The sequence below is a fragment of the Channa argus genome, chromosome 12, assembly GCF_033026475.1.
Source record: "Channa argus isolate prfri chromosome 12, Channa argus male v1.0, whole genome shotgun sequence".
NCBI lineage: Eukaryota > Metazoa > Chordata > Actinopteri > Anabantiformes > Channidae > Channa > Channa argus.
The window spans coordinates 8,544,690-8,556,770 of record NC_090208.1 but is presented as its reverse complement, the minus strand read 5'-3'; the positions used below and the strand labels follow the sequence as shown (position 1 = coordinate 8,556,770).

General features: G+C 38.6%; 1 protein-coding gene across 1 annotated transcript; it reads right to left on the bottom strand.

The window, feature by feature from the left end:
* Positions 1-236: 236 nt before the first annotated feature.
* On the bottom strand, positions 237-3,518 carry LOC137138159 (ladderlectin-like). The gene is made up of 7 exons (XM_067525151.1): positions 3,454-3,518; positions 3,275-3,364; positions 3,128-3,163; positions 2,485-2,594; positions 2,234-2,368; positions 2,044-2,155; positions 237-620 (listed from the first exon to the last, which is right to left on the bottom strand). The coding sequence occupies exons 2-7, from the start codon at positions 3,333-3,335 to the stop codon at positions 538-540; spliced, it is 537 nt and encodes a 178-aa protein (XP_067381252.1). The 5' UTR covers positions 3,336-3,364; positions 3,454-3,518; the 3' UTR covers positions 237-537.
* Positions 3,519-12,081: the final 8,563 nt, after the last annotated feature.

The following is a 12,081-nucleotide window of genomic DNA, read 5'->3' as shown; positions in this document are numbered from 1 at the left end:
CTGATGAAGTCAATCACAGCATCATCATGTGGACACATGCCTGCACTGCAAACTTAGGAAAAATATATATTGAACATAAATATTATTTCTTTTGCCATTTTGATACACGTTTAAAGTTTGGAGCAACAAAATTAAAAGGCACATTTAAAAATCACACATTTTTTCATTATATTTTGTTTTGTGATACAGAAGATTCGGGAAACCTTAGAAAAGGTATGAGACACACAGAGACCAGCTTGTTTTAATGCTTGAAAATTTTTATTTAAGACAAGAAAGAACAGTTCACTCTGCAGAATAAAGGTGCGTTAAGAAACCTTCTTCCAAACATTCACTTTGCTCTTATTAAAAGCACAAACCCAAAGACACAATCCAGTTCCTGTTTCTGTCACTTAAGTAGCATCACAGCGATAGAAAAGTTGTGAAAGTGAAATGAGATTATCAAGTTATAAATGAGATCAGTAATACAAAGACAGATGAGATAACTGCCAACATGTCCATAGATGTCTGTGGTCAATTTTGACGGGTAAAGACATTGCCTCAGCCTCTGAGCCAGGTATGTCTTTTCTTTGCGCAGACAGATGGACGACGAGCGTAACATTGAAGATCATCCCAGCACCAACCTGTTAAAATACCAAAAACATGGTGGACGGTCAGGACTACACAAACCAAACAGAAGGAATGTCTGATTGAGATTAGATTAATTCCATATTTTTAAACACTTTGCTCTTCAGACCAGTGGTTCCCTAATTTATTTTTATAACAGGGCCCCTTCAAAGAAAATCTGAGGCACACCAGGCCATAAACATTATGCCAAATGAAGGACACAGTATCATGATTAGTGATTAGCACAGTGCTTGAACGCAGCATGAAGACTGGTTGAAATTGTGTGATAGTGTGATCAACCCAGATCAACCTGTGAGTCATTCCACAGTTAGAGAAGTAAACATCTTTTTTCTTATCACTACAGCTGTTTCCTTCAAGAGTCGAGCTTCTTTTTTAAAATGCCAACATTTTGTAGAAAACTACAATTAGGGGTGATGCAATGTGGAACATTGACTTTGGTGATAGTGAGCATTAAACCTTTGTCTTTAAACCAGATCTGGACTTTTGTCTCTTCTGTTGAGTTAATAAGTCCAGGTTTGGCGGAGTTGGATGATGTAAATACTGCAACACACAGCTGCAAGATCTTCTAAAGCTTTTAGACTAAATATAGAATAAATCCAGGTAAAGTGGGACGTCTTTGTTGATGTATGTCATATGTCTGTTTAGTCAATAATTGAATGTATATATTCATGTAGTGCGACGTCTTCCGTACTAAGTGGTGGAAGAAGTATCAGTTAATATTTATGAGCCACTTAATTTGTCTTTGAATATTAGAACTCGTAAAAGTGCAGCTGGTTTTATTGAGTTTATGGGGAAATAAAAATCACAACTGCTGTAACTGATTCATGTGAGAGGAAGACAAAACCAAGGTTGATCTGCGAAAATTTGCTTTCATTGACGTAGTTTTTTGGACTACTGGATAATTTGACCTCTTTTAGCCTCAAACAGTTAAATTAAACCACGTGAGATGCTTAGAAGGTAAGACCTGTCTTTGAAGGAACTGCTTACAGTGTGCAGTTGCATATCACATTTAAAGGCTGTACAATATTTAAACATTTTAAAATTTGACTTTGAAAAGTAAATTGTATCTTTGACACATTTCTTCAGAATACAGTACAGCAGTAACATCTCCTTCTGTTCTTGTTTAAATCTTGTTTAAAATTGTCTTTGTATTACATATTTTAACAGTTGATTGGACAGTTCTTATCCTTCATTTGGCAATGCTTCTAAAATCGATGGGCTAAATAATATACAGCATACTACTACTTACTTGAAAGTGGCTTCGGAAAAAGCGACTGCTAAATGACTATTCGTAAATTGTAAATTGTAGACCTGCTGTTGCTGTGTTTATATTTTTAACAACATTTTTGATATTGTTTTGAAATATTTAGTATTTTATGTAAAGCATATTTGTAATGTGTACAATGTAATTTGATTTACCTCTGTGATTCATTTGCAAACAGTGCTGCCCACCACTGCCGTTATTAGGTTCTCGAGGACACCAGCGCGAATAGCGGAAAACACTGCCATCACTCCAGAGCCAAGTACGTTCCTACATGAAAAATCAAATAGATTAATACATTTGAACACATTTTTAATAAAAAAAAAACTATGTGTATAAAAAAAATACCTGTTGTGCATCAGATCCTCCAATCCATGCTTCTCTTTTGGCATGAGTGGCAACAAATATCAGCTTCCGAATCCGTTGGTATTCGTACCTGCTGTGCACTGATGCAAGGTTTGCACCAATGGACTGACAGTATTTCTGCAGTGGCAAAAGCAAAAAAAAAAACAAGCCACCAAAAGCAGAACAGTAGCAAAGTTAAACGATAACGCAGATTTACTGTGAAAGTTACAAAACAGAATGAGCTTTGTAATTACCTCTGCTTGAGACCAAGTCATGGGTTTGGGAACGTAGTAGAAAAGGCGATTATTAATGCGAGACCAACCACGAAAGTATAACAGGTATCGCTTGTCCAGGTTGGTGAGTTCTGAGCACAATTAAAGAAAAATTGATGAGTATTATATACAGTAAGTTTACACAGCAACAAATTACTCAAACTGTTCAATACAAGTGATCAAGAGCATCCAATAATCTTTGTTCCCTTCACATTTTGATCCTTTGCACCTGTGTTTAGGAGTTTCAGTTAAGGCTTATAGTAACTCGATATATGTACAGTATATGTCTAATATATAAATACATTTATATATTAGACATTCACCTAATTTTAAAAAATGACCAGATCAATAGAATGAACAGCATTTGTGTTGCTTGTACAGTACAGTTTTGTAATAACAGGGTAAGTATGAGATGAGAATTTTGGAAATGAGGTAATAAAGGAGTAATAACAATATTACAGGGATAATATTGAACCACTGACCCTGTGGTCCGTGGACGACTGCTTTAACAACTGAGCTACAGCCGCAGTTTTATCATGAAAATTACAAAAGTAATGCAAATGTATTATATAAGCAGTGGATAACACATGGGTGAATAGTTTCTAACAATAAAACACACACTGACCTGTTTGATCATTTTGGGCCTTTTCTTCTTGAACAGCTGGACAGTATGAAACAGCAGTTATTGATGTGGTTGATGTCTTATTACTACACACATAGAAACAGAGACAATGACGCTGTGTCTCTTTATTCAGTTCTCAGAAATACTGACCTGCTGCTCCAACCAGAACCACCACAGCACAACCAAGGACACACACAGCCAGAATCTTCATGGCAGAGGTGAGATGATGCAGATTTCTACCTTTAGTCAAGAGAACAAACGTGTTAGTAAGACGTCTTACACAGTGACTGTCAGTCACACATATGATGGTTAATGAATATGTATCAAACCTGCTGTAAAACGACCTCTTCTTCCTTCTCAGTATCAGCTCGTAGCTTCAGTCCTCAGCTGTAGAGACAACAAATAAGACAAAGACCAGCTCTTATATGCAGCTTCATATCTCACCATCTCTGACAAAATGAGGAACCACACACAGCAAATATAATTGTAATAATATTATTAATAAAAATAGTCTTTGGAAACTCAAAGAAGAATGAGATTCAACAAACAGCCACTTTATTATTGATTGAATAAATCTGAGGGTTTCCTAAAACTTAGTCCAATTAGGTCTTTCCAGTGACACACAAGATTTGATGCCTGCAGATGCCCGTAGTGTTAAGGCCCTATAGCCTGTAGTTAATATACATTTAAATTACAATGATATTATGATTCCATAAACCATACACCATCCTCTGTCTTGCATATAGTTTTATATTTTTATTTTTCCTGTTAACGACACAGTGCTGTTTCCAAAATCTTAAAAATTTCAAATACACTATGTTAATGTACAATCTTGCTTGTCAAGACAGACTTTACAAACACTGAAGCAGCTTCCACAAGCTGAAATGTTTTATTAAAGCTGCACATTTCCAAAAGAAGCTGCTTTAATCCTACGTGTTGGAAGACTATCAACTGCATCAGGAGAACTGCTGCATATTTGTTATGCAAACATCACGATAAACCTCAGAATTGCACAAGAAACTAAAAGACATAAAATTCTCTCCTTTAAAATGTTGAAGTGTCTGTATCTTGCTGCTGCAGGGCCGGACATGTACTGAGCATTCACATCAAAGTATTTTAAAAGAAATTTTAGAAGAAATATATATATATATATATATATATATATCCATCCTAATAAAAGCAGTTTGGTTGAAATCTTTGCAATTTATAAAAACAAAACAAAAAAAACAATCACATGTATATAAGTATTCATGGCCTTTGCCATGATACTTGTGGTCTGGCGCATCTGGTTTCCACTGATCATCCTTGAGACGTTTCTACAACTTGAGTGGACTCCTCCTGTGGGAAAAGCACACATCTGTCTATCTAAGGTCCCAAAGTTAACTGTGCATGTCAGAACACAAACCAAGCCATGAAGTCCAAGGAATTGTCTGTAGACCTCTGACACACGATTGTATTGAGGCACAGATCTGGGGAAGGGTACAGAAATATTTCTGCAGCATTGAAGGTCCCACTGAGCACAGTGGCCTCCATCATCTGTAATTGGAAGAAGTCTGGAACCACCAGGATTCTTCCTAAAGCAGGACGGCCAGCGAAACTGAGCAATCGAGTGAGAAGGGCCTTAGTTAGGGAGATGATCAAGAACCTGAAGTTCACTCTGAAAGAGCTCCAGCATTTCTCTGTGGAGAGAGGAGAACTTTCCAGAAGAACGACCATCTCTGCAGCACTCCACCAATCAGGCCTGTATGGTAGAGTGGCCAGACAGAAAAAGGCACATGACAGCCCACCTGAAGGACTCTAAGACCATGAGAAACAAAATTCACTGGTTTGAGGAAACAAATATTAAACTCTTTTGCCTGAATGCCAAATGTCATGTCTGGAGGAAACCAGGCACCACTCACCACCTGTCCAATACCATCCCTACAGTGAAGCATGGTGGTGGCAGCATCTTGCTGTACTGCAAAGAAGAATGGGAGAAACAGTGAGGAAGCACAAATGTGACTGAAAACTGTTCCTTGTAACACAGGTTTGTTCAACAATAAAAAAGCTCTTGATGACTCCATTTAGGGCGGCACAGTGGTGGAGTCTCCACAGAGCAGGGGTGAAGTTATCACAAAAAACATGGTTGTTATTTATATTAATTTTATTCATACTCTTGTTTTGTGTTCACTATTATCACTGTTTTGACTGTTTATCTTTATTGTCTTTGTTTGAGTCACATTTTTTCAACTGTCAATCATCTGTAAAACACTTTTAATTGCAATAATCTCAGCTTTCTAAGTACACATCCCTTCTTCCACCCATCTGAGGTTCCGTGGTTCAATAAAACTCTTTCTCTCCATATTTTGAAATGTCCTTGGGAAAGACACTGAACTCTTGCTTCTACTCAATCAGACCAGCATCTTGCATGGCAGCACTGCCATCAGCAGGATGTGAGGGTGTGCATGAATGTGTGAATGGTAAAGAATTGCAGCCCTGATCCGTTGATGCATGGTCTCCACTGACCTCTGATGGTACACTGTGCGTTCTGGCACCTAACCATCAGTAGCAGATCCCTAAATTACTGTAGGTTCTGCGAGGTTTGGCCTCCCTTGATCACACTTGTTTTCCAGCACATCCCTCACTATTTGGAAGTTAACACCTCAACCTTGTTCTTCAAATAATTCTTGCATTATCCTCCTCAAAGGGGCCACAGCCATCTGTTTCTATGAAGGGATGTACTGGGCAAGCAACAACGTTTAGGGACAGTCCATGGTTTGCGTCAATTCAGCATCCACATGAATGTCAGGACCCCAGCAGAACACTGCCCAAAACGTTACACTGCCTCCACCTTGTTGCTTTATTCCCATAGTGCATGCTGGGCCACCTTTTCCCAAGGTAAGTGACACACACACGTGGCCATCCACATGATGTAAAAAAAAATTCCTTCATTCGACCAGGCCACCTTCTTCAGTTGCTCCATGGTCCAGTTCTGATGTTAATGTCCCTTTTGTACGTGTTTTTGCAGTGGGAAACATTGCAACATTTTTTTTGAGCTACAACTTTTCTACTGTATCGGACTACGTGGGCCAAGTCACATCTCAAAAGAGAATTTGAGGAAAGAGAAGTATGCTACAATTTCCACTGTGTCACTGCCAGCACAAAGGTTTGCACAATGTTAAATCAGTCCTGAAGGAGACACACATATATGTACACAGACACAGAGTGTCGACTGTTTGAAAAATATTTACTTTTCTGTTTAGAAAAGCATTTTAAAGTGATGATGAATCTTTTTTAAATGTTATTTTATGTTTTATTCTTGCTTTTAATCTGCTTGTGTAACACTTTGAGGTTTGTCGACAATGATATAGTGCATAATAATGACCTACTGTGCCTACTGGCAGGTGGAGTAAGGCCTTTTAAGCCATATGTATTGACTGTTATAGATAATAGTATAATAAAAATCCTTTTAAATTTATAAATACATTTCAAAACTTGATTAGATTTTACCAAATTGTGTTAAGGTTAAAAATTATTGCCTGGAACTGCTTCCTTAATAGGGAATGTCTCATCATCTCTGTTTAAACATGGAGCTGAGGACATGCACAACATATATATAGACATAAACATAATAATAATACATCAACAGCTTCCGGCCATTAACTCAAACATAATCATAATATTAACAATAATATAACATTTTTGCAGTGTGGCAGGGTGCATTATCCTGCTAAAAGAGGCCATGGCCATCAGGGAAGACTATTTCTATGAAGGGGTTTACTTCAGCAAACATTGGCTGCATCGCTGAGCATGGCTGCCCATGAACCTGTCAATGGTTCATTGGTTTCCCTTTGTTTGACCACTTTTAATAGGTCCTGACTACTGCAGACCGAGATCATCCCACAAGAGCTGCAGTTTTGGAGTCTGACCCAGTTGAATAACCATCACAGTTTGGCCCTTTTCCACTTACAGTTAGTGTTTTCTGCTTTCATGTTCACAATGTAAATGGCCATTAAATAGTCTGATAACATCCAAAGTTGGTGATTTAATGGTGATGTATGTGTTTGGCATGATTGTAATGTTTATTCTCTAATAGTTGTTTGACTTGTAGATTAAGGCTTATTGTTGTTGACCAAAGGCCTTGATATGTCATTGTTTCACCACATTTTTTACATAAGTGAACAAGTCACGCCTCAAAAGAGAAGTTGATGAAAGAGAAGTATGCTACAATTTCCACTGTGTCACTGCCAGCACAAGGTTTTGCAAAAGTTCTGGAGGTTTGTTTTCCTACAAATACCAGTGGATTGGGAAACCCGTCGAATGTACCACTGTGGTACATTTGTGACAAAGCACTTCTATAGGAGGAAAAGCACAAACAAGAAGTAAGCAATGCTGTAAAGGACACAGTAATGAAAAGTACTCACAGTTGCACATATGCTTTACAAAAAAAATACACTGGGAACAGAAACAATGTCTGTTTCCAACCAATGGTCAGCATCCTTTAGTCAATGTTGTTACTTTGTTATAACATAACAAGCTCTTCTTTAACTTTTACCTCACATTTATTGGAACTAAGTTTTCCAACATTGTAGCTCTGCAGGCAGTATTGTGACTGGCTGCAATCACAGCACATAGTCTGTGTGGATGGGTCTCAATCAGACTTGCACATCTGGACACTTAAATACATGTTTATGATATTCTTCTTTGCAAAACTGCTCAATCCTGTCAGCTTGTGCGAGGATTGGCTGTGAACAGGCCTTTTTTAAGTCCAGCCACAAATTCTCTATTAGAATGAGGTCTGGCCTTTGACTTGGCCACCCCAGAACACCTTGTTGTCATTAAACAGTTTCTGTGTTGCTTTCGCTGTATGCACGTGTTCACTGTCTTGCTGGAAAACAAATGTTCTCCCAAGATGTAGTTCTCATGCAGACTGAATACATTTGTCGTCCAGAATTGTCCAACATTTTGCCGCATTCATTTTACGCTCTACAAACCTTCACTTTACAAGCCTTCCAGGGTCGGCTGCAGAGAAGCATCCCCACAGTTTGATGCTGCCACCATCATGCTTCACAGTGGGGATGGTGTGTTCGTGGTGATGTGCAGTGTTTGTTGTCCCCCACACATAGCGTCTTATCTGATGGCCAAAAAACACAATTTTGGTCTCATTAGACTAAAAAAAACTTCTTCTACTTGACATGGATTCTTCCACATGCCTTATGGTGAACTCAAGTCATGAATTAACATGAGTTTTCTTCAACAGCTTTCTCCTTGAGAGTAAAGAACCTGTATAACAGCTGGTGTATGCACAGTCTCTACCATCTCAGGTGCTGAAGCTTGTAACCTCCTCAGTGTAGTCATGGGTGTGTTTGTGGCCTCTCTTACTGGTCTCCTTCTTGCCCGCTCAGCTTGTGAGGACGGCCTGTTCCATTTAGAAATGGGCCATATTCTTTCCATTTGTTGATGATGGATTTTTCTGAATCCTAACGGATGCTCAGTGCTTTAGGGATTTTATTTGTTTCCACCCCCTGACTTATGCTTTCCAGTGACCTGTTCTCTAAGTTGCTTAGAGTGTTCTTCTGTCTTCATGGTGTAATGGTAGCCATTAATACTTATTAACCAGGGACTGGACCATCCAGACACAGGTGTCTTTACTGTCAGTCTGCATCAAGAATCTTCAGCTCACCAGAAGAGCAAAGAAACCAACAGAAGATATCTAAGAATCCGTCTGACCTGGCAAGACTGCCAAAAGCAGTTAGGCCCTAAGTACAACATCTGTAGGTTTCCTTGTTTTAGTTATAGACTCTATAAGAGTTTTCTTAAAGTGTCAATAGCCTCCACTAGTTGATGTAAAAGAAATAGACTGTGCCTAAGCCAGGTTCACTAGATCAAGGCTGCAGTCAGTTTTATCTAGAACCTGAAATTAATATCTTGGAATGAGTCAAAGTCCTTACAGCTTAAAAATATTCCACCAACCACAACAACTGTTACAATAAGAAGGAAGCTATGGTTAACCAGTGTATCAGTATCTGTACCACTATCTGTAATTTCAGGCCTGTGCAGGCTCTGGTAAAGAGGCAGCAGGGGAAAAATTAGGATGAAGGTAGTTAAAATCTGGATGAATTAATTCATATCAGCCTAAATGAAAACCTGTACCCTGTTCTCTTTTACCTCGGGCCGGTAAGTATAGACCATGTAAGGTGTAGCTAATTAGCTATACAACCCAAAGCACACTTGGTGAGCAACTGAACAGACAATTCAACAAAGATTGTGCTAATTTAATTTAATTTAAAAAAGAAAAAAAGGTGCTGTTAATATCCTAAAATGGCACTACTCCATGTGTGTGTGTGTGTGTGTGTGTGTGTGTGTGTGTGTGCAACATAGGATAGCAGTCTGGGTCAAGATTTAACCTTGTTTTACTTCTTTTAGTGTTGCTGTTTCCTCATGTGAGGTATATCATATATGCTCATCTTAGGTATGATTGAGTAACTCTGCTATGTTGCTATGACCCGCTTGTTTTAATGCTTGAGAGTTTTTATTTAAGAAAAGAAAGAACAGTTCACTCTGCAGAATAAAGTTGCATTAAATAACCTTCTTACAAACATTCAGTTCACAGCGATAGAAAATAAAGTTGTGAAATGTGATAAGAAGTTATCACGTTATTACTGTCACGGTCATGGTGTACTTCCTGGTTTTATTTTGTGGCCCCTTCTCCTTACTTCCTGTCCCTGGTTCTTTTTGCCCAGCTTTACCCTTGTTGTCCCTCATTGTTTGCACCTGTTCCCTCCTCTATTTGAGTTCTGTCTTCCCTTCACACCCCTGCCAGATCCTCGTCGTTGTTACCGTGTGTTACCGTGTGTGTGTGTGTGTGTGTGTGTGTGTGTGTGTGTGTGTGTGTGTGTGTGTCTTGGTTTTCCCAACCCGTTTAGTTTCCTAAGCCAAAAGGACGAAAAAATAAAACCCTTAGCCTGTCCTCGTGCGTCTTGTTTGTTAAACTTTTAGGTTTCTTTTGATTTAAAAATTGTCCGGTGTTTATTACCCTTCTTCCTGTTCGGTAGTTGAGTTCTGTGTTTTCTAGTTTAGAGTATTTATGTTAAGATAGTTTTCCTTAGCCTTCCCCTTGTGTTTACTTGCTTTACTTGTCTATGTTCATCCCTCTCACTGTCTCCTCTCTTGGGTCCATCCCTAACAAAAACCGTAACAATTACACGGTTACAAAGACAGATGAGATAAATGGCAACATGTCCATAGATGTCTGTGGTTGATTTTGATGGGTAAAGTCTTTGACTCAGCCAGAATCAACATTGTTTCTTTACGCAGCCTGATGGACGATAATGGTCACATCCCACATCATCCCAGTTTTTATAGAGCTGTAAAAATACCATAAACACGAGGGTCGGTCAGGACACAAACCACACCAGAGACATGTCACCACTGTATGTCATTAACTCTGTGTGTTCTCTCCCGTAGTTGTCTTTGTCCTCCTCTGTCCCCCTCTCTCTGTCCCTTTCTGCAGGTGTCCCCCGGCTTTGAAGCTGTGTGTCTTCCAGCGTGCAGCTACTGGTCCTACCAATTTGCCCGATGTTTTGTTGTTGCTTTTTGTTGCTCTGTTCTTTTCTCTCTCCCCTTTCCACTCACCCCAACCGGTCGAGGCAGATGGCCGTCCACCCTGAGCCTGGTTCTGCTGGAGGTTTCTTCCGTTAAAGGGAGTTTTTCCTCTCCACTGTTGCCTATGGCTTGCTCCAGGGGGAATTGTTGGGTTCTCTTTATATATCTTTATAATCTTGACTTTATTCTGTAAAGTGCCCTGAGATGACTTTGTTGTGAATTGGCGCTATATAAATAAAGTTGAATTGAATTGAATGTCTGATTGAGATTAGATTAATTTAATAATCTAAACCAGATTGTGTGTTCTGACACCTTTCAATCAAAACCAGCATTAACCTTTTTTTTGAGCTACAGTAGTTTGTCTACTGTATCGGACAACATGGGCCAACCTTTAATCTACACATGCATCAATGAGCTATGGCCGCTCATGACCCTGTCACTGGTTCATTGGTTTCCCTGCCTTTGACCACTTTTAGTAGACCCTGACCACTGCAGACAGAGAACAAGCGCTGCCGTTTTGGAGTCAGTGTTTTCTGCTTTCATGTTCATAATAGAAATGGCCATTAAATACTGTGATAACATAGTTGATAACCAAAGTTAATAATTTGACAGTGAGTTAAGTGTCTGGCATGATTGTAATGTTTATTGGTCTAATGTCTTATGGGTTAAGATATATTTTTGTTGACCAAAAGCTTTGATATGTCATTGTGTCACCACATATTTTACATAAATGAACAAGTCACGCCTCAAAAGAGAAGTTGGGGAATAAGAAGGATGCTATAATTTTCACTGTGTCACTGCAGCTCAAGGTTTTGCACAATGTTAATCTTTGTCTATATTCAGGTAGGGGGCCTCAGCGTTCACTGAACTTTGTTCTTCTTCCTGCTTTCAACCAATGATGTTTATAGTTGTTGCTGTGACAACCAGCTCTACTGCTGCTGACTTCATCTCTTTATGCAAAACCAGGTCACCTTTGGTTTCTTTCCAACCACACAAATATAAACACTTCCCCAACATGCCAGCAACATGCATGTTTATGAAGACGTGAAACAAGTTACGTTTAAGTCAATTACCAAAACTGGGCTTGTATCAAGATAAAAGATCATAAATACAGTTAAAACTGTTATACATAAAAATTGTTTTATGTTAGTTACTACAGTGTCTGTTGATCACAGCATCATCATGTGGACACATGCCTGCACTGCTAACTGTGTACTGGACATGAAGCTTCAGTTACCAGATAACTGCTTGAAATCTTTTATAATTTTAGATTAAATTTAGATAATCTAATAAAATCTTATCAAATTATATCAAATATAATTAAATTATATCTAAATTTAATTAGAATGAAATTTAATTAGAATTACATTTAG